Below are 25,557 nucleotides of genomic sequence, written 5' to 3'. Positions count from 1 at the left end.
GCCATCCTTGGCTGGCAGATGCATCACCCAGTCACATGGATGTCTTCTCCTGTGTCTTCTCACTACCTCCCTCTGTAGCTGTCTGTCTAATTTTCCCTTTTTTAAGGATGCCAGTCATATCAGGGTAGGGTCCACACAATGCCTCATTTTCTTTCATTTTTTTAAAAGGCTGCTATGTTGCTGTGCTCTGTTGCTCAATTGTGTCTGACTCTTTGCAATCCCATGGACTGTAGCCCACCAGGCTCTCTTGTCCCTGGAATTTCCCAGACAAGAATACTGGAGCAGTTTGCCATTTCCTCCTCCACGAGATCTTCCCAACCAGGGATCAGACCCCCGTGTCTTACATCTCCTGCATTGGCAGGCAGATTCTTTATTACTATGCCACCTGGGAAGCCCCTTTTTGCAAATAAATTGGTTAATTCCAGGTGGTGTAGAATTCAGGATAGAACAAAGACTAAAGAACACTCTGGCAGGAATATTCTGGGCTGGGTTTTTGTGTGTCTCACAGCTAAGGTAGGAATGGCTGAGAAGTACTAAAGACAAGATAAGCCAGTGTATGATTTTTTTTTTCACACAAGTTTATTATTCAATGGACAATAGGTTCCAAGACAACGCTTCCTTCTATTATCAGCTCTAGGTGGCAACAGACGTCATGGCAGGACATCCAGGTGTTTAAACAAGAACGGAATGAAGGATCGCCATTGCCTTAGGCACAAGGAACAGCTTACTTTTTGCCAGATTTCTTAATTCCACCTGTGGTCAAGCGGCCTCTCCCCACAGCCCTCGCTTTTAGTTCCTAGAGTTTCTTCTGCTCCTCCTTCTGTATCTGCTGGAACTCATCTCATCCATCTTCTTGGCTTTCTTCTTGGGCTGCTTCAGGGGCTGCTTCTTGCCTCCTTCGAGGCCCGACATGGCGCCTGCCATGCCTCATTTTTTTTGATCACCTCTATAAAGACCCTGAATCCCCATAAGGTCATGTTCTGAGATATAGGGGATAAGAACCCCAACATGTCTTTGGGGGATCACATAAATAATTCATATCACTGCCTAGCTTCTCCTGGAGGAGCAGAGGTGGGAGAGGGAGGAGAGACATGTGGGAAGATGTGGGGAGAAGCCTAGCCTGCTCCAGGCATGCCCACTTCATTTTTGTGGTTTGTACCCATGAAACATGCAGGGCAGACAGAACAAAAGAATTAAACTACAAAGCCAGAGCACAAACCCTGATGGTGCCAAAGATGCAGTGGTGAGAACATTACCTGAAGAAGTTGTTTTTCTGTTGTTGTTCAGTTGCTAAGTTATGTGCAACTCTTTGTGACCCTGTGGATTGCAGCACGCCAGGCTTCTCTGTCCTTCACTATCTCCCAGAGTTTGCTCAAACTCAGGTCTATTGAGTCAGTGATACTATCTAACCATCTTATCCTCTGCCTTCCCTTTTTGCCTTCAATCTTTCCCAGCATCAGGGCCTTTTCCAGTAAGTCAGCTCTTCCCATCAGGTGGCCAAAATATTGGAGTTTCAGCTTCAGCATCAGTCCTTCCAATGAATATTCAGGGTTGATTTCCTTTAGGATTGACTGGTTTGATCTCCTTGCTGTCCACGGGACTCTCAAGAGTCTTCTCCAACACCACAGTTCAAAAGCATCAATTCTTTGTCATTCAGCCTTCTTTACAGTCACAACTCTCACGTCTGTACGTGGCTTCTGGGCAAACCATAGCTTTGACTATATGGACCTTTGTTGGCTGATGACTTTTTGTGATTTGTCTCAAAAGTGTTTGGTGTCTGAAGTCCATCCAGTCTGGGTCAAGTTTCAGGTGGGGCAGTAGGTCATGGGCCCTGGAAGAGCATCTGGCTCCCGGGGCACAGGCCTGGGGAGACCCAACCCCTGGCAGGTGGGCCCTAGTGACTTTCCCAGGAGAAGAGAAGCATTGGTTCAAGGTTACACGTGGCCTGTTCCTGGCTCTGTGGATGGAGCATGCTGTTACCATCTGCGATGCAGCGGGTCCTTTCAGCAGCACCATCCATGTTTCACAGCCCATGAGGCTGCCAGCCAGGTCTCAGGCTTTGGAGGTATTGGTCTCTCTGAAGCTAGGAAGCCTCAACCTTAAAACCTGGTACCGAAGAAAACACAGACAAGGCTGTCCGTTGCGGCCCATCCATCCTCCCTGTGCTGACATGACTCAAGAATCACATGACACTTTGAGTGCCTTTGTTCAGAAGCAGCCTGGGGATGGCAGGGGTCTCAGCCTGCTAGACTCTGGTTAGAAATGGCGACATCTGAGTGTCAAGGCAACACCATCTGTTCCCAAAATCGGGCTCAGCAGGATCACGGCTGATCCATCCTCGCAGTCCACCTCCTCTTCCAGGTTTCTCTCTGGCGTCCTCCTGTGTCCTCTGGGAAGGCGCCCCCCAGGCTGGCCAGGAGCAGTCGTCAGCACCTGGCTCCCCTGTGCAGGGCCTGAAAGAGGGCCCGCGGGCAGGCGTTGTTAGGAGAGGGCCCCAGAGAGCCCCAGCAAGGGGAGGAAGAAGGTGAAACTGGAGGAGGAAATACACTGCAAGACACAGGGGAGGTGGGTCATGAGGACTTGGCCCCCAGAGCTTCAGAGTTGTCAGGTGAGGTCAGACAGGGAGCAGCTTTGCCCATCCCCCCCTGGCTCCCATATTCAAGCCGTCACTCCCACATCTCCTGGCACCATCTGCATGCCAGGTGGGCTCCACGAGGAGAAGCCAGGGGCAGGAAGTGAACAGGGTTCCCCCAGACCTGCTCCCACAGCAGCAGCTGGGACCCGGGGGACAGGGCACAGGAGGCGCTGGGCATACCAGTCCCCCACGACATTCCTTCACTGCAGGGGCAGAGATTGTAATAAGCGAGTGGGCAGGCTGTAATAAGCGAGTGGGCAGGCCCTTGCAGTTGAGTCTGGGTCCTGGGAACCAGGCCTCAGCCAGCAGGGGAGGCAGTGGAGAGCAGTCAGAGGCAGGCGGGGATGGGGGAGGCCACCTTGCCTCCACTGACTCACGGAGGCAGGAAGCACTCCTCTCTGAAGCCATGGAAAGCCCCAGATTGTTCCCTACAGTCACCAGCTGACCCCCAGCTGGTGGTGGGGTCTTCCTGACCGGCCCTCCCAAATGAATGCAAACTGGGTGTGAGATGATGAAAACACCCATTTATTCCGTACCTGCTATGAGGCTGGGGCTCCTTCTGTGGTATTTTATTGACCGTCCAGGATCTTGCAGGGCAAGCATGTGTGGGCCCCATTTTTAGAGGAGGACCCCAGGGCTCAGGGGGGTTGGCATCTCAGCAAAATCCACACAGCAGGCGTGAGGGTCAGAATGCAGGGCTGCCCGCACCCTCGTGAGCCAGGCCCAGGTTGACTTGGTTTTATGTGCTTTGTCGACACCGTGCCAGGACATCAGTAGAGGGAGTGCCCTGGAGGAAGACTTGCAGGGGGCCCTGCCATGGTGTGTGAGCGTGTGCACGTGTGTGTGCACGCGTGCATATGCATGTAGTGGGACGAGGAAGAGCCACACATCCTCAGAACTGCCTGCTTTGGTTCTCATTCAAACCTACACAGGGCAAAAAACAAAACCAGGATGCCCAGTTAAACTTGCGCTTGGATGCCAGATAAACAGATATCGCATACAATATACTTATACCAACAAATTATTTGTGTTTATCTCGAATTCACATTTAATGGGTGTTCTGAATCTTACCACTGGCTCTCATGGGCTCTCAGCTGGCCTATTCCTCACATTAAATACAATTAAATACCATGCTTTAAACATGTAGAGGGGTTTCTGTATACCTAGTGGGATGCTGAGTTATACTCAGGTAAAATAACCTGGACAGAAATACACTAAATTGTTAATAGCCCTTGTCTCTGGTTAGTGGGCTTACAGATGGTTTTATTTCCTTGTTTATACTTTTCTATATTTTCTAATTTTTTCAACTCACATCTACTTCACAGAAAACATTTTAATGACTCCAGTAACAATTACTCTCTCCTCCTTGGCACCTGAGACCAAAGGGCAGATTCTGCCAGCATGGGGGAGGGGACGGAGTGGACTTTGGCAGCTGTGGGTCCCAGGCCATGTGAATCATTAACCCTCAAGAGGGAGTCTTGAGGGGCTGATGAGGGTCTGAGTGCCTGGAGAAATGGGGCTGTGATGAGAGCAGTGACTGGAAAGAGTGGTTCAAAGGCAGTTCACGAATCGGCTACTTTGGATGAGATGACTGTACAGGGGACCGCCCTGCCAGGTGCAAAGGCTGCTACCCACCTGGAGACAAGGAAGACTCAGGATGCTCTGGTGGAGAGGCTGAACTGCACCCACCGAGGGGCACATGTGCAGTAGGAACGCCACTAACATCGGCTACAGAAGCATATTCCCTGACAAAACTTCCACTTCTTCCCAAAAGGAAAACGAAGATCACAAGACCAGGCGTGGATTACAACCTCTTTTTTTTTTTAAGGAAAGGGCGTGTATCCATCCCCTTAGGAAAGAGTTGCAAGGCTATAAGCAAATGAGAACTTGTCCTCTCCGGGTGCCTCTGCAGACTGTCTGCAGGAAATCAGGAGCTGAGTGGTCCCACACGCAAGTCACGGGGTTGGGGGTGGGGGGTAGGCACCCTTCTAGGAGGCTGTCTTCATGCAAAGCCCATTCCTCTGCATCTCCTGGCAAAATGCTCCTTCTGCCATTTGAGACATCCATCATTGTAATCAGTGCTTCTGCTATAAATCTGTCACTCTGTAATCTGATACACTCTTTATTACCTACACACATCCCACAGCAGTCATCTAAAAGAATGATGTGTTTTTCACTTGTTGGCCAAAGTCAGCCAATAAAATGATAATTGCATGTTTGTTATTCACTTCACAAATTCAGGTAGTTGATCCAGACATCATAGAGTTCATTTTTCACTTATTTCCATATTAACCTTAAAATTACAAACAAACAAAAAAATAACTCTCTATACTTTTGATATAATTCAATAAAAGACTTCAAACTTTAAAAAAAAAAAAAAAAAAGAGTGGGTATCCTGAAGCTCCAGCTAGATCCTGGCCACTGGCTAAATGCAGTGGGCACCTCCTTCCAGATTGTGCCAGGTGGTTCGGTGGCCAAGACTCCATGCTCCCAGTGCAGGGGGCCTGGGTTTGATCCCTGGTCAGGGAACTAGATCCCACATGCCACAACTAAATATCTCACATGCCTCAACGAAGATTGAAGATGCCACACGCCAAAACTAAGACCTGGCACAGCCAAATAAATAAATATTTTTAAAAGAAAAGTAAAGTGTGGGGCAGGATCTCAGAGCCCACCCCTCGCTCATTCCCCAGGGCCTGGGGAAGGGGAAGTCCTGATTGATTCAGTTCTTGCGGGGGTGTCCACTCCTGAGAAGGGGTTAACCTCACCCCTTCAGAACTGCTTGGACCAAATGTGAGTGTGTACGTATGCACATGAGTGTGGTAGGGGACACAGGCCACCCGCCGCAGAGAGCAGACACTTTAGGAAGCTCCCTGCGCCCGTTTCCTTTTCTTTAAAGTGCTTGAGTGTCTGACAGTGGCTGTGTGACTCTGTTTTGTCAGTGATCAGGAAGGTGAAGTCGCCAACGGCTTCTGGACAAGGTGACACAAGAGCTGTGAGAATAGAAGCCCTTTGCCACCTGCCCCTCCCTGCACTGGGTGTTGCCTAGGAGTATGTGATTCCTGGAACCCCTGCAGCCATCTTGCCACTGAGGGGCAAGCCAAGAAAAATCTCACCAACCCAGTGCCCTCCCTGCATAGTTCATGAAATGATTGAAGGCATTGCTATCAACTACACTTCAATTTTTAAAATGCAAAAAAAAAAAAAAAAAAGAAATTTTTTAAAGAAAGCTTTGCTTTAGCTTCTGAGAGTTAGAGATTCTATTATTTATGACCAAAAGCACCCTATGACCACAGCCATTCTGTTGACAGACAAATAAATGGTCAGGAGGCCAGCTTAGTCATCTGGGTAGAATTTAGCTGAGACCTGTTCTGACACCTTTCTACCCAGGTACTATAAATGAAAACTTTGCCCCTTGACATGTCCCCAGCTCCCCATTCCCACACGACCATAACCTTCTGTGTGTGAAATGATTCCCGGTTGCCGTGGAGACCAGGACACCTGCAAAGGAAACAGACTGCACAGTGGGGTTGAAGGTTAGTCTAGGAGTAGGGCGTGGGAAGGCAGATTCTCCTGGCCCTTCTCTTTAATGGCCTAATTGTTATTTTGCACACAATAGTCTAATTATTTCCCTAAGGCTGGGGACACGGGCTTGCCTGGAATGGCTTTCTGAGTTGTCACAGGTCCCTTCCTTCTGACTCCTACTCGCGCCTAGCAGGGGCTGGGCAGCCCCCGTGGCAGAGACGGACCCTGGCTTAGCACCCCTGGAACAGCAGGGGTGGGCCAAGGGGAAGCTGCCCCTAATCTCACCCTCCACAGGACTGGACCTGGGCAGCACGGCTGGAGGTGTAAAGGTTCTATTTCTAGAACTCTCCAACCTGCCTGCTGAGCTCCAAGTCTCTACTGCAGGCAGGCAGATCGGCACGAACACTCATGAGATGCCCACTGAATGCATCATCCACCCCACTTCCAGGACCAACAATCAGGCCTAGATTGGGTTTCATCTGACCCCTATTCTTTCATTCAACACATATTTATGGAGCATATTTCTCTGCTCTCAGGTGGGGATGCCTATGGTGGGCAGAATAAACCCCCCTTCCACCCCTCTCCACCCAGGGATGATGATGATCCTGGTCCTGAGACCTGTGTCATTTCTTCTGGCAGCAGGGACCCTGTAGCTGTGGTTCAGGTAAGGAATGTGAGCTGGGAGATCATTCTGGATTATCCACGTGGGCCCAATGTCATCCCAGAGGAAGAGAATCAGTGAAGGAGACCTTCAGGGAAGCAGAGAGGGAGGGAAGTGATGGCTGGCTTTGAGGCTAGAGGAAGGGGCCAGAGAGCCAGAAAGATGAGCAGCTTCTAGAAGCTGGGAAAGGATTCTCCCCCAGGATTTATAGAAGGAACCTCCCTGCTGCCACTTGACTTTATCTCAGCCAGGCCCACATCAGACCTCTGACCTCCAGCACCGAGAGCTGATAAATGCAAGCTGTCTTAAGCCACATGTAACAGCAGCCACGGGGAACCAGCCCAGCAGCCCTCTCATTGACCTCCATCCCCAGACCCCGCTTCCTCCCTGTGCTTCACACCTTCCTCCTGCCACCTTTGAATCCAGACTTTCCTCTCCCAATACAGCCTCTGATCAAACCAGTCAGTCCTAAAGGAAATCAACCCTGAATATTCATTGGAAGGACTGATGCTGAAGCTGAAGTTCCAATACTTTGGCCACCTAATGTGAAGAGCTGACTCATTGGAAAAGACTCTGATGCTGGGAAAGATTGAGGGCAGGAGAAGAAGGGGGTGACACAGAAAGAGATGGTTGGATGGTATCATGGACTCAATGGACATGAGTTTGAGCAAACTCCGGGAGACGGTGAAGGACAGGGAAGCTTGGCATGCTGCAGTCCCTAGGGTTACAAAGAGTTGGACATGACTTAGCAACTGAGCAAGAACTCATATACCACATAATTCATTCATTTAAGGTGTTCAATGCAATGGCTTTTAGTACATTCACAGAGTTGTACAACCATCTCCCAGCCATCTCCATGGTCAATTTTAGAACCTTCATCACCTCCAAAAGAAACACTCTACCCTTTCAGTAACACCCTGCAATTTCCCTCAGCCCCCAGGCCCTGGAAACCAAAACACTTACTGTTTTTCTATGACTGTGCCTGTTCTGGACATTTCATATGAGTGGAGTCATGTAACACATGTTATTCTTGCCCTTCCTTTTCCTCCTCACCACCTCCAACCCGCCACTGCTTCCTGCACCCACCTGCCTGGCACTCTCTTCTCTCAATGGGGTGGGGGGCATGTCACCTGTTATGAGTGTTATTGTTGCCTGTTCTGGTGGTTGGGGGAGAGGTGTTGGGGAGATGCTTTCACTGTTTCCTTCAATGCAGACACCTGGGAGAGTCCCACAGGTGAGGCAGGGCATTGTCCTATTGGCCCCAGTCACACCTGGACGTGGGGAGGACTTCCTGGAGAATGTTGCCAGGACTGTGTGGAGGAGGAGGGATGTGGGCAGCAGGACAGCCAGGAAGCTCCAGAAGGAGGGGCACGGATGTGTAAGAGGGGCTGCCAGCCCTTCAGGGGCCAGGACGGAGGCCCAGGAGGGTAACTGAAAGTGGGGCTGGACACAGGCTAGAGTGAGCGGCCTTCATGGGGGCAAAAGGACCACTGAAGGCCTGGGGGCATCAGGCCTGGGAAGGAGAGTCAAGTTCCTTTAGAGGCCACTGGCTGCTGAAGGGAGAGAAGACAGAAGGTAAGATGGAAGGAGGCCTGGAGCCTCTCAGAGGGACATTCCTGGCTGGTGTCCTGAATTAACCTCATGAGTTAGTTCATGCTCAGAGCACAGAAGAGGCCAAAGTTCCTGTCAGGTGCCCTGGTGAGCACTCACAGCCGCCTAATAGAGTCCTCCGCACTTTGCACCCGGGACTTCAGGGACTCCAGCCAGCTCCCCCGCCAGCCCACACTCTCCCAGCTCCCTCCTGGGCGCTTTCCGGGTTCTGGCTCCACCCCAGGTGCTTCACCACTGAGTGCCACACCCACCAGGGGTACCTGCAGATGGAGCCAGGAACCGCCACACCTCCCCCAAAGTCCTTGGTCCGGAAGTGGTGGCCAGGGACAAGAACAAGCAACTTGGCAGATTGGAGAGAGTCCTGTTCCCTTCATCTCCTGGCTGGCTTTGCAAATAGCAAAGCACGTTGTCTTTGTAATGCAAGAAATATCAGCTCTTTGTTAATGGTCATGACCCTGATGCTGGGAAAGATCGAGGGCAGGAGGAGAAGGGGGCAACAAAAAATGAGATGGTTGGATGGCATCACCAACTCAATGGACACAAGTCTGAGCAAACTCCAGGAGACAGTGAAGGACAGGGAGGCCTGGCATGCTGCAGTCCATGGGGTCCCAAAAAGTCGGACACAACTGAGCAACTGAACAACAAAATGACATCTGTGGGTTGCAGTAAAACCTATACGATAAGCTTACTTGAGAGAAATTCAAATATTGAACTATTTAAAAACAAACTTTCGGGGGGGAATAAATTAAGAGTTTGGAATTAGCAGAAATATATATATATATGCTAATATATAAATTACAATATACAAAATAGATAAATAGCAACTGTACAGCACAGGGAACTATATTCATTATCTTATAATAACCTATAATGGAAAAGAATCTGAAAAAGAATATATATATACAAGAAAAAATTTTATATATCATATAAAACTGAATCGCTGTGCTATACACCTGAAACTAACATGTTGTAAATCAACTATACTTCAATAAAACAAAAAACAAGGAAAAATTCGAAATTTAATAGAAACAAAATTTTATACTCTTCAAAGAACCAAGAATTACTAAGAGGATGTTACGTAAGTAAGGTGCTAGATAAAATGCAGGGCACCCAGTTAAATGTGAAATTCAGATCAGCAACAATTTTTTAGTATGAGTAGTCCCTGATAGCTCAGTTGGTAAAGAATCCACCTGCAATGCAGGAGACCCCGGTTCGATTCCTGAGTCGGGAAGATCCATTGGAGAAGGGATAGGCTACCCACTCCAATATTCTTGGGCTTCCCTGGTGGCTCAAGTGGTAAAGAATCTGCCTGTAATGTGGGAGACCTGGGTTCAACCCCTGGGTTGGGAAGATTCCCTTGAGAAGGGAAAGGCTACCCACTTCAGTATTCTGGCCTGGAGAATTCCATGGACTGTATAGTCCATGGGGTCACAAAGAGTTGGACACAACTGAGCGACTTTCACACATACACACAGTCATAAACAATAAAATACAAGTATAAATTATAAACATTTGTGAGCTATTCATCATTTTTTGTAAGTCCATGCAATATTTAGGGTATACTTGTGCTAAAAATTATGAATCATTTTTAAAATTTCAAACAGAACATTAGTAAAATTGAGAATTGTACATTTTAATAAAAAATTAATAAACTATATTATGGCTAACTTTTTATTGTAAGTATGTCTTGTGCAATATTTGGGATATTAAAAAGTGATCTTGGGCAATAGCTTCACCACTCTGGGGCCTCGATTGTTTCATATCCAAGGTTGTAGTCCAGTGTACACACTCCCATCCCCACTTAATCAGGATCCTCCTTGTCACCTGGGAGTGATGATACTGACCTTGGTTTTAACCAACATGATCAGGGAAGTTGGCCCCTGGCTGAGATGCTCTGACTCAGGTCATCCTGGAAGCCCCCCCTAAGGGGACTTGGGACCACAGGGAGTCGTTCCCAGGGCTGAAGGTTGAGGGAGAACTGGGTTGTGAGTGAGGACGATGGGGAGGCCACTCCAGGAAGGTGTGTTCAGGTAGATTGAGGTGATGATTTCCTGTGGCAGGTCCCAGCAGGCCGTTGCTGCCTTTGATGAATGAAGGAAGAATGTGGCCAGATCAGCAGAAGCGGTTTCCTGTGACTTGGTCTCCTCGGCGGTGCTGTGGTTGTCTACATTAACCTCTTCCCTCCTGTTGTTTCATCTCCAGAGAGAATGTGTGGTCCAGGCCCCTAGTGGGACTGCCAGGCCACCCTGCATCCCTGGGCAAGCCAATACCTTCAGTCTTATGAGTTTACCTGTATGCAAGGTAAGCGACATTCACCCAACTGAACAGGGTTCCGTGGGAACCTATGATGCTGAGGGGGCTCCAGCACCCAGGGCTGCTGGTAAGGGTGAGGAGAATGTGATGTTTCATTCTATGCATCAGCTTGGCTAGACCATGGTGCCAGACATATGGCCAAGCATTTTTCTAGTTGTTACTGTGAGAATGCTTTTGGATGAGATCAGCATCTAAATTGGTAGACTTGGAGTAAAGCAGATTGCCCTTTGTGGTGTGAGTGGGCCTCACCACATCAGTCAAAGAACCCAATAGCACAAAAGATTGCCTTCTCAAGAAAAAGAGGGCTGCTGCAACCGATGAACTTTAGACTTCAGCTGGGTCTCCAGCCATCTGGTCTACCCCATAGGATTTGGGACTTGCCAGCCTCCATAATCTCATGAGCAAATTCCTCATGATAAATCTCTTAATTTGCACATTTTCACACCCACTGTTCTGTTTCTCTGGACAGATGTGATGAATGCAGGGCGTGTCAGGCCTGCTCCCTCCCCCAAGACCAGGAGAAGCTGACAAGCATCAGACACACAGCTCTCCAGGCTCGACCAAGGCTGGGAGAAGCCTTCTGGAGGGGCCAGATCTGTGCCAAACAACTGGCAGAGCTCCCCCAGCCCCTCCTTCATGGGCCAGCCCCACCCCTCCATCCCTAACATGGCTACAGCCAGGGTGTGGAGATCATTACTGCCACCACCAATAATCACCAGGAAACTCCACCCAGCCCAGCACCGACACAGGATTCCACAACAGCCAGGCCTCTTCTGACTCCTTGGGAGCATCTCTGTTTTGCTGTTTCAGAGTTGCTCCAAAGTGCAGCTCTGGGGGCCCACAGCCTGAGATGCCTCTGCCTCAGGAAGATGTGTCCTGTGAGTGGATGGTCATGCATGGGTCCCATTGTAGCCATTTCCCTGGGGAGGGAGCCCTGCCAGCCAAGATGGAAATGGTGGAGGGTAGGGTGGGGGTGGGGGCCCCTGGACAGCCTCCCCAGCCCCAAGCCCAACTCTCCAGCCCATGAGGCCTGGTCCTAGGAGCTCATCCAACTTGTTGGGAAGAGCCCAGGATGGCTCACTCCCACGCTGGGACCATAGTGTTCTAAGCTACTGCCTAACTGACTCCGAAAGGGGCAGCATGGGCTGCTCCCCATGTCTCCACAGCCCCCGTTTCTGGCCGGCATCCAGATCACTCCCAGCACACCAGCCCATGACACATCTCTGTCCATTGTTCCCACCTGCAAGGGCTTTCCTGGTCTCCCTGACCTCCCAACACCATCCCCTAGCCACCTGAGGGCTGGGTCCCCAGGCAAGGAACTTCCAGGCCGCCTCCCTCCCCTTCTCCTCTGGGCCGGCTCTCTCTGTTACCCACTGTCCTCTAGAAGGTGAGCAAGTGTCAGAGACGCTAGAGGGCTTGGTGTCCTTTGAGACCAGGAGGTGACCCACACTGCTCGGTGGGAGCTTGGTCTGTGCAAACGATGGAGGAAGTGAAGGAACAAAAGGTGGACTGAAGGGATGCCTTAGTCTGACATGTCCATGCTGCACAGCTTCATTACATCTACAAAAGAGATGCAGTGAATCATAAGACAAGACAGAGTCAGTGTAAAATAAGGACGCACCAGGCACCGCCCAGGTCCTTAGCGGGCCTGGAAGAGGAAAACACAAACAAGGGGCCCCTTTCTGCCTTTGGCTCAGGGCCTGGCAGCTGCAGGACTTGCTTCTGTTGAGGGACCTTTTTTTTAATGTATTGAGATGAATACACACAGCATAAGATTAGTCACGTTAGAGGCAGCTGAGGAAGCATCTAGCACATTCACAATGTTGTTCCAACCCCGTGTTTCCTTCCCTCCAAAGGAAAAGCCTGGACCTCTCAGCAGTTTCTCCCCAGCCTCCCCCCAGGCCTGGCCACCACATCCAGGACTTTTCCTATCCATGGAATATACAGTATGTGACCTCCGTGTCTCTTGTCTTTCTCTGGACATAGAGACTTAGAGGCTCACTCACGTGGTAGCAGGCACCCATCCTTCCTTCCTTCCTGGATAACACGCTACTGTGTGGAGATGCTACGCTGGGTTGATTCCAGTACCCACTGACAGACCCTGCACTCTTTCCCCCTTGCTGGTTGGGAACGAGCTGCTCTGAGTACAGGTGCGCTTGCACTTCTCTGAGTCTCTGTTTGCAACTCTTGGGGTGTAGACCATCAATAGTTCACAGTTCACAGGACTGTGGATATCCAGTTTTCAGGCATCATAGCTTCGCCAGCCCACAGTCAGGAGCAGAGGGCCGGCTTTGTACGTGGGTCTCCAGACTGCATGCCATTCTCCCTCCATGCTCAGGCTTCTCTGATGGTGAAGAAAGGGAACAGAAGGTGTGTCTTCTTGCCTTAGCAGGTGGGCAACACCCACCAGGCCAGGCCGCAGGCAATGTTGTTGGAGGTGGGGCCCACATAGTCTGCCACCACCCACCCGCGCCACATGAAATAACCAGGTTGGTCCACATGCCGGGGCAGCTAGAGGAGACCTGGTTAGCCTCAGACAGAGATCAAGGTTCAGCGTCCCACGGAGAGAGGCAAAGCCCAAGTCTGGGTGGAGGGAGGGAGGGGAGCGGGAGGAGCAGACTCATGAGTGAAGCCTCACCCAGTTAGTCAGTGGCAGGTAAACATCGTTATTTCCACTCGGGGCTAAAAGAACGAGAAGGAAAGTTCCCTGATGATGCCACCATCCCGAGAAGCCACCATCAGCCTCTGAAGGTGGATTTGAGTGGACAGGAAAATCTGTGTGGGTTAATTACAAAGTCAGTGGTCAGATCTTAAGTCAATAGAGAAGTCTTCAGGGTTGGTTTCATGGACATCACTGGTGTGCCTTTTTCATTCTCCCTCAGGAAAGGCCAGAGGTTCTCAGCTCCTAGCTCAGGCGCTGGCACTTGGGAAGGGCTGAGGAATGCTTGTTGGATGGATGTTGAAACTTGGGCTGCCTTAAAAAGTGAAAGCAGAACCCCCAGAATCCTGCACTTGGGATCTTTCAGAGAGCTGGGTCTCAGCCAAGATACCCTGCCTTGTTCATTCCCAAGCCCCTTGGGGTCCTGTCATCAGCAAATCAACATGTGTAGGCATGTTCACTTGGTTGTTGCTGCTGTTCAGTCACTAAGTTATGTCCAACTCTTTGAGACCCTACGGACCACAGCACACCAGGCTTCCCTCTCCTTCACCATCTCCTGGAGTTTCTCAAACTCTTGTTCATTGGGTCAGTGATCCCATCCAACCATTTTATCCTCTGTCGCCCTCCTCTCCTGCCCTCAACCTTTCCCAGCATCAGGGTCTTTCCCAATGAATTGGCTGTTCACATCAGGTGGCCAAATTATTCCTTGTGTGTTTTTTAATCAGATCAGTAAATATACACGGTGCATTAAGCAAAGAGCTCCAGACAAGGAAGCAGAACACAACTGTCCCCTGCCTTACTGGTCGCCCACTGCCAAAATCCAGCTCTCACACAGTGGGGCAGCCACATTCAAGTCCTGAAGTTCGTGACTTCCTAGTGGTCTAGTGGTTTAGAATCCACCTTGAAGTGCAGGGGACATGTGTTCAATCCCTGATTGGGGTACTAAGGTCCTATAGAGCAACTAAGACTGTGCATCAAAACTTCTGAGCGCCCACGCTCTGGAGCCCGAACACCACTAGAGAGTCCATGTACTGCACCAAAGATCCTACATGCTGAAACTAAGACGGAGGCAGCCCAATAAATAAATATATTTTTTAAAAACTTGAAGTTCAAATATTTAGTGTTCATCCTGTCCTAAGTGGTCACTGCTGTTCACTGCTGTTTTCTGTTTAAGTCTTCATTTCTGACTACAAAAGATGAAGATTGAGCCCTTTCATAACAGCCCCACCCACACGCACAGTCACCCAGGGTGGTTATGTCAACAGCCACAATGAAATTAAAATTCACTGTTTGTACATCACTATGCCTAGGTCAATAGGCTTGGACCTGCCCCTATCCTATGTGGACCAGATATGAAGACTTGCCTAATACACATTTAGAAATGTTGTATAAAATGTGAGAATCCCTTTACATGATTATCTAAATGTACCAGAAAAAAAGGGAGCAAAATTTCTAGGCACCAAAGGAGAAGAGAGAAATGAAGACCAACCTGGTAAATGTGGCTGCCAGTCTCCATACCTGGGGAGTTGGGTCCAACATCCCAGGACACAAGATAAGGCTGGGGCCCATGCAAGGCAGCTGTTGTAAGTGAGACCCTTGAGAGCTCCCTGTAAAGGAATATGTCTACCCACCAACAAAGAGAAAAGACCTGGAAACATACCTATCTCAGCCTGCGCCAGAGAAGAGAGAAGTGAAGTCACTCAGTTGTGTCTGACTCTTTGAACCCCATGAACTGTTGTCTGCCAGGCTCCTCTGTCTATGGGATTTTCCAGGCAAGAATACTGGAGGGGGTTGCCATTTCCTTCTCCAGGGAATCTTCTCAACCCAGATATCAAGCCCACAGCTCCTGAATTGCATGCAGACTCCTTACCAGCTGAGCCATGAGGGAAGTCAGCCCGTGCCATGGGTGGTTTAAAAAACCAAGCAAAAAAACAAAAACAAAACCAATCTAGAGAACTTGTATTGGTGAGCCTGTCCTTTTCAGGTGTGAGATTCAAACGTGTACTACCTGCATAGTCTAGGACTCACAAAGCCCTGAGATTAGCATGAAAATAATCACTGACTGCCAATACAAATGAGAATCTTGCAAACACAAAATCTCTCAGGAAAAACACATCCTCAGCTTAAGCACAAAATATTCCCACAGGCAGAGCCCTACTGAAAATGAGCTCACAATCCAAAACTGTAAGACATGAGAAAACAATCCACCAGCAGACCCCATAAACAGGGAAATGAGATTCCTAAGAACCTCAGGTAATAGGACTATCAGATAATAGCTTTAAACAAACATGTTTAAAATGATTATAGATGTAAAAACAAGGAATTGAACCCAGGTACTGCTGGAAAAAAAAGGGGGGGGGGCATATTCAGAAGGAGTGAAATAGAACTTATAGAAATAAAAAATACAATGGATGGAATAACAATATCAATGGATAAGTTAATGACAGGTTAGACACAGCCCCATTCTCACAAAGTCAGCTCCACTCTGCAACTGGAAGGCACAGCTCCTATATAGGGGCCAATGATGTAGACCATAGCGAAGGGAGAGAAAAAGATGGAGAGACAAACAAAGCTGACAATTAAAGGAGAAAATTCACAGCAGTGCTAGACTGAAAAACTACCTTCCCGGGGACTTCTCTGGCAGTCCAGTGGTTAAGACTCTGCGCTTCCCCTGCAGAGGGTATGGGTTTGACCCCTAGTCGGAGAACTAAGAGCAAATGCTGCTGGGCAGTCAAAAAGAGAAAGGAAGGAAGAAAAACACTTTTCTTAGAATGTTGAGGGCATCGCTCTCTTGTCTTCTAGTTTGCCCTTTGTTGTCTAGCAGTCTGATGCCACCTGACTTAGAACCCCCCACCCCCAAGCCCCGGCAACCCCCTGGAAGTTTCCAGCACCACCTCTGCATCCCCACCCTGACCTTCCGGGTGCCATGCTTTGACTAGCTGTCCACCCAGACATTGCCCTGCACCGTGTGATGGCCCTTCTGTAGCTGAGGCTCCTGTCCTTACTTTGGGTGTCTTTGCTTCCTTCTCTCCTTCTGGACATTCTCTCATTGGGATGTTGGGCCTCCTGGAATGATTCTGACCTTCTTTCCTTCTGTTAAGGGTTTCATCTCTCCCACCACATTACAAATTTTTTTCAATTTCTGTTCTCGAAATGTTCATGCACACACTCCTGTTCTGATTGCCGTTTGTTTGAAGTCTTCTGCTTTCTCTCTGAGGTAATTGTATATTTTAAAGTTTTCCCCTGCTCCATACTTTGTTTTCTCTGCTTGTTGGCTTAGTTGGGGGTGATGTCTTTCTTTTTCTTTCTTTTATTTTTTGGTTGGGGGTAGTGTCTTTCTTTGTCTTCCTTGTGAGAGGCTCACTGTTATCTTCCCAACGTGATTAGTAACTGAAGTCTGGAAGCCCTGTGCGCAGGGGCAGGGCTTACCAATGAGCAGGTGTCTCTGCAGGATGACAGAGGGCAGGGACCTTTAACTGTCAGGGCCAGAGAGCTTTTCCTGGCTAGAGGTGCTGAGTGCTGAGAGAAGGGAGAGAGGCCTGGGGGGCAGGGCAGGAGAGGCGCAGTTCCTATTTGTGAGTATAGAGAGTCACAAGGTCCAGGCACAACTGGTTCAAATGTGTCCCATGTCCCGTCTTTGATGGAGCAGGGGGCAGGGCAGGGAGAGGTCTGGGTCTAAGGGTTCCTGGCAAGAGCGCTGAGCAGTCCACGTGTCTGTCTCTGCCTTTCAGAGTCTGGTACCTTCACCTCTGAAGATTGACATTTTTAATATCAGATTCAACACATCCAGTTGGCTTTGTTCCTGGAAGCACAGGGAGAGGTGGACGGGCAGGGAGATGCCCTGCCTCCTGGGGAGCTGGCTGGTTAATTAGCAGGGCTCTTTCAGGTGGCTCTAGTGGTAAAGAATCCACCCGCCAATGTAGGAGATACAAGGGACACAAGTTCAATCCCTGGGTCAGGAAGATCCCCTGGAGGACGGCATGGCAACCCATGCCAGTGTTCTTATCTGGAGAATCCCATGGACAGAGGAGCCCGGAGGGCTATAGTCCATGGGATCACAGAGTCAGACACAACTGAAGTGACTTAACATGCACGTTCACACAGCTGCCCAGGAAAGACCAAAGAAAAAGGAGGTCCCATGGCCACAGCCCACCACAGCCCGCGGAGGAGGCAGCGGCCTGCCCAAGAGCCAGTTTTTTCTCAAGCAGGGGCCACCTCCCCCCCAGCCACACTCACTGTCCCCATCAGGTGCCACTTCACCAGGGGCTCATCTTTCCGGTGGCCCAGCCAGCCCAGGCAGTGACTCAGGAGGGAGGAAGCAAGGAAGGAGACCTCATTCCCTTTGGTTGCCACAGAGGTGCCCAGGCTTGATGAAACCTTCAGGCTGTGAGCCAAGTAGCAGCAGCATCTAACTCAGACACGAGTCTTAAAAATTGAGTGTCCTCCCCCAGCACCCTCCACCCTCACGCTCCAGGCCAGCACCCCACAGACTCTGGGAGCATCCTTCTGGAGCTACATGCAACTATTGCTCTTTAGTCACTAAACTGTGTTGCATGCACTCTTTCGCAACCCCATGGACTATAGCCTACCAGGCTCCTCTGTCCACGGGATTATCCTGGCAAGAATACTGGAGTGGGTTGCCATTTCCCTTTCCACGGGATCTTCCCGACCCAGGGATTGAACCTGTGTCTCTTAGGTCTCCTGCACTGGCAGGCAGATTCTTTACCACTGAACCACCTGGGAACCCCATATACAACTATACAGTTATTTTTCCCCTACATGTACTTGTAGGTATGAAATGGCCGGCAGGGATGCCTCCTGCCCTAGGTGGGCTTATCTCCTACTGCATGTTTCCTCATCCTCATCCAGCAGCTAAATGCTTTTTTGAAAAATGTGGGTCAGATGGTAAAAAAAAATCCGCCTGCCAATGCAGGAGACATAAGAGACACAGGTTCGATCCCTGGGTTGGGAAGATCCCTTAAAGAAGAAAATGGCAACTCACTCCAATATTCTTGCCAGGATAATCCCATAGACAGAGGAGTCTATAGTCCATGGGGTCGCAAAGAGTCAGACATGACTGAGCACGCACACGCACACACACATACGTTACTTTTAGTGCAAACATTTTTATTACAGATATTAGCACTTTCCAATAGTCACGGAGGACACTTATTCTTTGTGTAACCCCTTCATCATCACGGCCCTCAGCCACCTGGGAGGTTCTGGGTTGTTCTTCCCTCCCGTAGCCTGCAGAGGTGGCCACCTGAGCCACCTTTCTGTTACTTGGTTGCTTCATCCCCTTCAATCAGGTGGGCACCCTCTTAGATCCAGCTTGGCTTAGGGAGGACAGGGTCTCAGTAACTAGGGATGACTCTTCTTCCCTCTAGATATGGTGAGAGTTCACAGAGCCGGGGAACAGGGGTTCCTCCCCCACCTCTGATGCATCGAGTGGGTGACCCTAAGATACTCTCTCTGACCCAGTGGCTGTGGCTTGGAAGCCACTGGGTAACTGTCCAAAAGCCAGGCCAGTGCCTTCCAGAACATCCCTGCTATTATCCAGGGTTTCAAGAAGGACCTGAATCAGGGAAACTTCTGTCCAATTCCTGAGATGTCCAGACACACATTCCACTGGCATCTCAGGTCCCCAGGCGGGTCCAGCTCATCTGGGGGCTCTTTGTGGGGGGTCTCTGTGTGGTGAAGCCTGTGTCTGTTAGTTGTTCAGTCGCCAAGTCGTGTCAGACTCTTTGTGACCCCATGGACTGCAACACGCCAGACCTCCCTATCCCTCACTGTCTCCTGGAGTTTGCCCAAGTTCATTTCCATTTAATCGGTGACGCCATCCAGCCATCTCATCCTCTGTCATCCCCTTCTCCTCCTGCCTTCAATCTTGCCCAGCATCAGGGTCTTTTCAAATGAATCAGTTCTTTGCATCAAGTGGCCAAATTACTGGAGCTTCAGCTTCAGCATCAGTCCTTCCAATGAATATTCAGGACTGATTTCCTTTAAGATTGATTGTTTGATCTCCTCGTTTTCCAAGGGACTCTCAAGAGTCTTCTCCAGCACCGCAGTTCAAAAGCATCAATCCTTTGGTGCTCAGCTTTCTTTATTGTCCAACTCACATCCGTACATGACTACTGGAAAGACCTTGGCCTTGACTACACAGACCTTTGTTAGGAAAGTGATGTCTTTGCTTTTTAACACACTGTCTACCTTTGTCATAGCTTTCCTGCCCAGAAGCAATCATCACTACCCAGCCTCTAATCCACCTCTCCAGCAGGAGTGTCCTGGTTTTCCTTTAGCAAACTACCACCCCAAGTTCTGGGTAAGACCAACCACCTGACCCAGCCTGGGGTCCAGAGCATTCTCTTGCCCTGGCCACCACAGCTGGTCTTAGGAATGGGCATAGCCAGGCCGTTCCTAAGGGGAATGGCCAATGTACTACATCAATTCTGAGATGCTGTGAATGACAAAATGTACCCTTATCTAGAGCACCTCCAAAAGAGAAAAAAATGTTGCCAACTTCAACTGTAAGATGCCATCCACTCTCGCAAGAGCTGTTAAAATGTGGGGAGGAAAAAAAGTAAGTTCCTGTGTATGTGTGTGTGAGTCCCTCAGTCGTGTCTGACTCTTTGCAACTCCATGGACTGTAGCCCACCAGGCTCCTCTGTCCATGGGATTTCCTAGGCAAGAATACTGGAGTGGGTTGCCATTTCCTTCTCCAGATCTTCCTGACCCAGGGATCAAACTCACATCTCCTGCTTTGCATCTGAACCACCAGGGAAGCCCAAGTTCCTATGAATAACATTGAATTTGGGGTTTGAGAAGGGGCAGAGATGACGAGAACACTCTTTCTACTGGGATCCTTGGGCGGAGGTTAAGCTAGATGTCAGAGCCATTTGTGTTTTTGTGCATGGAGCCTGCTTGCACCTTAATGAGACCACCAGTGGGGAAGTGTGACACTTGTGAACACTGGGTCCAGCCATTGTTCACACTGGATCATGGTGTGGCAGATTTTTCTTTGCCAATTGGGCCCAGAGTGATGACTAACACCCCTGCATAGTACACTGCCCATGTGGTGCCTTTCCTGACTCAACAGTCCCCACCAGAGCCACATGTCCCTGATCATGATGTCAATGCATGGATACAATAGGAAGTCTGGAGCTCCAGCACCTGGGAAGGTCGTGCCGGTGCTGGAATGGCAGGTCCTGACCCCCTGACTTCATACGATAATTGTAAAGGAAGGCAAGAGAAGAGAGGAAAAGAGGGGGATAAGGATGGGAGGGAGAGAGGTAGGTAGGGGGAAATGACTGAGGAAAGTGGGAGGAGAAGAGGGGTGGCTGAGTGGGGAGGGACCCTTGCCCAGGGTTAAGATCAAAGTTTTCCATAAGCTGGCCCTCGAAGTGAAAGCTCAGGGAAAGGACCCTGCTGAATGTCAGCTTCTCCAACGCTGGTTTCCGCTCTGCTGCTGCGTCAACAGGAGTCCTGAATCAAACTGCCCGCCACACCCAAGTAGCTGAGGCTGGGCAGTGAAATGCCTCCAGCCAAGGCCCTGAAGAACCGGCACCAGGCACAGTGACCTGGAAGAAGACGGCAACTCTGGGTGAGTCAGCACTTGGGTGTGGAGCACTCAAGTGGAAAACCAGGAGCCCATGGTGCCCAGGCCCGCGTGCAGGGGCAAGAGCACCAGGAGCTGACGGGCGGTGCCCTCAGCCCAATGGGGATCCGGAAGAAATTTGCACCCAGCTCACAATGTCCTCACAGTTGTTGGACACGGAGTCTAGAAACCACAGAAATGAAAGGGCTATATCGGTCATGGTCAGGGGTCTGACCTCTCTGCTCGGAGTGAGGCAGCAGGCACGTCTCTAGGGGGGACACGGTGACAACAAAGTCATGAGACACCTGAGCCCACGGGACCACGTCTCCAAGGCTGGGACTGAGACGCAGCAGACACAGCACGCGGATACTGTGGCTATCCTGGTCAGTAACAAGGGAAAGCTTGCTGCCAGCTCACCCCTGGTTCTGACCTCAGCTCCAGGCTGCCCTTCCAAAGGGCGTCTCCACACGACGTGTGACCGCCTCAACCTCTGGTCTGCAGAAATCCGATTATTTGAGCTCATGTATAAAAAGATGTAGTCTCAAGGGCTTCAGAGAAGTAGGAAGAGAACTCAGCTTTATTGACATCAAGCAGACTTTCTTCCACGCGTTCTACATCCAACAGTAATACAACATAGTAAAGCACAAGGCGTATTAAAACATAGCCAGTTCTAAGCAGTCGGGATATTTCCTGTTATAGAAAAGAAGTAACCTGCCCACAGATTCACATTAACATACACGGTACATTAATATCAATCTCTGCTTCATACACCAGGCCAAGGGGCATGTGTACGTATAGGCTGCGGCCCTTCAGCAAACTGACTCTCACAACAGCATCAGCGGGAGGTGCGAGACACCCTTGATGATGAAAGAACAGTGCTTTTATAGCCGAGACCATGAGGCTGTCTCCTGCAGTCGTCTCGGGGGTCACACCCCGAAAGCTGAGGCCCCTGCACAGTGTAGCTGTCTGTAAAGCAAGTCAGGAGCCACCTGGGAGACCCCAACACAGCATCACTCGCCACAAACCACCGTCTCTCCAAAAATAAGAACTGGAGAGAAAATGACATGAAAGGTGGGTCACTGAACTCAATAACACTGTTCTGAGTCCAGAACTGAGGCTGTCCGTTGACTTTTGGACAGCTGACTTTCGAGTTCAAATATTTTATGCAACATGAAATGAACAAAGGCAGGTAGCACGGCTGGCATCCATGTGTGGCCACCCACAAGGACAGAGTGATGGACAAACAAACTTGGGTGTAAAAGGGCTGGTGAGACGACTGCTTTTGTTTTAAAAAACCAACTTATCAGTTTATGCTCGTTGCCCACAAACTAGATTAACCTACTTTTTATTTAAATTTTCATTATCTATTTGGCTGCACAATGTCTTAGTTGTACATGCACGATCTTCAGTTGTGGCGCGTGAGATCCACTTCTGTGACCAGGGCTCAGACGCAGGCCCCTTGCACCGTGAGCATGGAGTCTTAGCCACTGACCACCAGGGAAGTCCCCGAACTGAGTGCTTTTAACAGATCTCAAGCGATAGCTGACACTCTTCATCCATTACTGACATTCTATAAAGCAAGAATCCCACTCAAACTCTGTGGAGCAAGCTTCTTCACTGCTGCAAATGGAGACAAAAGATTCAGCTTCTCCCGCACCTGCGTTCCCATGCACTCCAGGCAGCCGCTCAGGACAGGTGGGCTCACAGCTCTGTCACTGAGGGACCAAGATCAGGAGTGAGGGACACAACCAAATGCCTCCGGCCCACCATCCCTCCGACATGGGTGCCCACTAGCAGCGGCCAAGCACACTGATCAACCTCATCGGTACGCCTAAGCTCGGTCAGTGTCCCGCAGGCCACGGATGTGACGAGCACAGCACGATGCTGGGACAGGAACCCTGCTGGGCCCCGTCTCCCGTGTCAGCAGGCTAGGTCTTGCTCCGCCGGAGGAGCGTGGCGGCAGGACTGGGGCCGCCCTGGAACTTGAGGCTCTGTAGGTTGACGTGGGCTCCGTGTCTGAGCAGAGTCTCCACCGTCTTGGTATGTCGGCCCTGGGCGGCCAGGTGCAGCGCGCTGAGGCCCTGCTCATCGGACAGGTCGAGCACATCGGCGCTGACCAGCTCCTCCACCACCTCCGAGTGCCCACCGGCAGCAGCCAGGTGCAGTGCTGTCTGGCTGCGGGGGCCCCGGGCCAGCATGTTGGCCCGCTCCTCCACCAGCAGCTTGACGGTTGCCAGGTGCCCATTGCGGGCGGCCAGGTGCAGAGCAGTGCAGCCCTCTGCAGTCACTGCCTCTCTGTGGGCGCCCCGGTGCAGGAGCAGCCTGGCCGTGCTCGTGTGGCCCGTCTCCGCGGCCACATGAAGCGGCGTCTGCGCCAGCAGGTTGCACACGTTGACGTCGGAGTGTAGGTCAATGAGGACGCGGGCCACGCGGTAGTGCCCGCGCTGGGCAGCCAGGTGCAGGGGTGTCCTCCCGTCCAGCGTCTGGGCGTCCACGCTCACCCCTGGCTGCTTGGCCAGCAGCTTGACGATGGGCAGGTGGCCCTGCCAGGCGGCGTAGTGCAGTGGCACCCAGGCGTCCTTCCCCGGCAGGCCTGCATCCACGCCACGGCGCAGCAGGATCCGCACGACGCCCTCCTGGCCGTGCTGGCAGGCCACATGCATGGGCGTCCGGCCCTCGCAGTCTGCCTCTTGCACAGAGGCGTTCTTCTCCAGCAGCAGCCGCGTGCTGCCCTCGTCCCCGTTCTGGGCCGCGAAGTGCAGGGCCGTCCACTGGTCCTCATCTGCGGCGTTGACACTGATCTTCCGGGCCAGCAGGAGCTCCACGATGCCCCGCACCCGTTTCTCCACGGCCATGTGCAGCGGGGTGGAGCCCCTCCTGTTGGTGAGGTTGGGGTTGGCATTGTTGAGCAGCAGCCACTTAACACAGTCCTCCTGCCCGGCCTCCACGGCCAGGTGCAGCAGGCTGGCACCCCCGTCCAGGACCAGGTCCACGTCCTGGGGCTGCAGGATCTTCATTAGCCTGCTGGTGTCCCCACTCACGATGGCGTCCACCAGCTTCTTCTTCTGGATGTCCGTGGTGCCAAGGTCTGCAGGGACAGCAGATGCAGGGGTCAGACGGGGCGGCTCCCGAGGTCTGGCCGGTGTTTGAACGTAGCTACTGTTTACCTGAAATCGCTTAAGTGTTTGTCCATGTGGTTTAAGACCTAGTGGGGAGACCTCAGGAAGGTCAATGAATATCCCCAAGGTGCTCTTTTGTCAAATTGCAAAATGAAAATCATTCCAGCTATCCGATGAAGTTGTGATTAAATAAAGGATATAAAATTCAGGCCCTTGCTGGTGCTCAGCAATGGCAGTGACTGCTAACAAGGGAGAGAAGGCAGTGAACACAGAGCAGGCAGGAGCCCCCAAGCCACTGGAGATCTGGCAGCTCCCACCTTGGGGTATCCCTCCAGGGCCAAGCAGCTGCCTGCAGCCCAACCTCCAAACAGTGCCTCTTGTCCCAGTACCACCACCTAGGATGTTTTCTAGAAAAATCCTCCAAGGACCGAGACTCCCACTTCAGAAGGACTGTTACTCATGATGTAAACATGTAAATGTTTGATTTACAGAAAAACCCCACTATGTTGTCTGGGGTTCTGATATGCATGAAACAAGGCGCCTTCATGGGAGACACACTCAAGGGGCCTTGCATAGGAGGAGGGGGTGCTGGGGGTGCTAAGACAACAGAGTAAATGCAGCTGGGACTTGGTGTTTCAGCACAGGCCCCTGAGACGGACCAGTGACTGATCTAAGCATGAACACGTTACCTGAAGGTACCAGACCCTGAGAAGAGTGCATTCTAATGACTTTCTCCATGGGAAACAGGTGCTTCTTTCTTTCCAACCTCAGCGCTGACTGCTCACCTCCAATGCAGCCAGGCCTTCCCTACATCTGCATCTTTGCAAGGTGTCTCCTTACTCAAAATGCTCTCTTTAATCCCAAACACACCACTCTAAAAATCCCAGGAGGGCCAAGGCATCTAGGCAAGGTCCTCATTCCAGGAAGAATTCCCGATTCCCCAGGAGGAGCAAGCTTCCCTTCCCCCTGAGGTCTGCACCCTCCCCACGACCCTCTGGCCACCCCTGTGCTACAGCCCTACACATGAACATCCGTCTTTTCCTCATGGAAAGGAAATCTCACACATCGTCCTCACAGGAGATGCAGTGAGGCCCTCACAGGAGGGCCCCCATGCCCAAGGGCCAGCAACTGGGACAGGGCCGGAGCAGGGAAAAGTGCCTTCCAGAGAGAAAACCCAAGGTGTATAGTCAGGACCAGGCAGTTATGACTTCCAACGACAGTGCAGGCCCAGGAAACGGGAGCCCACAAATAAGAAAGAATGGGGTGTGTACCCAGCGTTGCCTGAGAAAGAGGGTACAGGGCTGACATTACAAAAGAGAGAGAGCTCTCCAGGAAGAGGGGGTCCATCCATTCACTGGGCTACCTGGTACAATCCAGGTTCTTCAACCTACACACCTGAGGTCAGTCCCTGCACGCGGTGTCGGCACAGGCGAGACCCTC

The 25,557-nt window shown here is 50.9% G+C and overlaps 1 protein-coding gene and 1 pseudogene across 3 annotated transcripts in view; both read right to left on the bottom strand.

The window, feature by feature from the left end:
* Nucleotides 1–597: 597 nt before the first annotated feature.
* LOC147379046 (translation machinery-associated protein 7 pseudogene) lies at nt 598–1,014 on the bottom strand (annotated as a pseudogene).
* A 9,073-nt stretch (nt 1,015–10,087) lies between these two features.
* RIPK4 (receptor interacting serine/threonine kinase 4) overlaps nt 10,088–25,557 on the bottom strand; it is a 37,648-nt gene continuing 22,178 nt past the window's right edge. The window contains exon 8 of one of the 3 annotated variants that reach the window (XM_086339226.1): nt 10,088–12,305. In XM_086339226.1, the coding sequence (XP_086195352.1) occupies nt 12,268–12,305 (38 nt within the window). In that variant the 3' untranslated portion in view covers nt 10,088–12,267. Of the gene's footprint in view, nt 12,306–21,557; nt 24,204–25,557 lie in introns of those variants that run through there. The other 2 variants (XM_086339039.1, XM_086339132.1) reach the window with 2 other exon arrangements.

The sequence above is a fragment of the Bos grunniens genome, chromosome 1, assembly GCF_055505025.1.
Source record: "Bos grunniens cultivar Pamir isolate PY7600 chromosome 1, Bosgru_T2T1.0, whole genome shotgun sequence".
Classification (NCBI taxonomy): Eukaryota; Metazoa; Chordata; class Mammalia; order Artiodactyla; family Bovidae; genus Bos; species Bos grunniens.
Note: the sequence above shows the minus strand (reverse complement) of the source record. Positions and strands in the feature narration are given on the sequence as shown.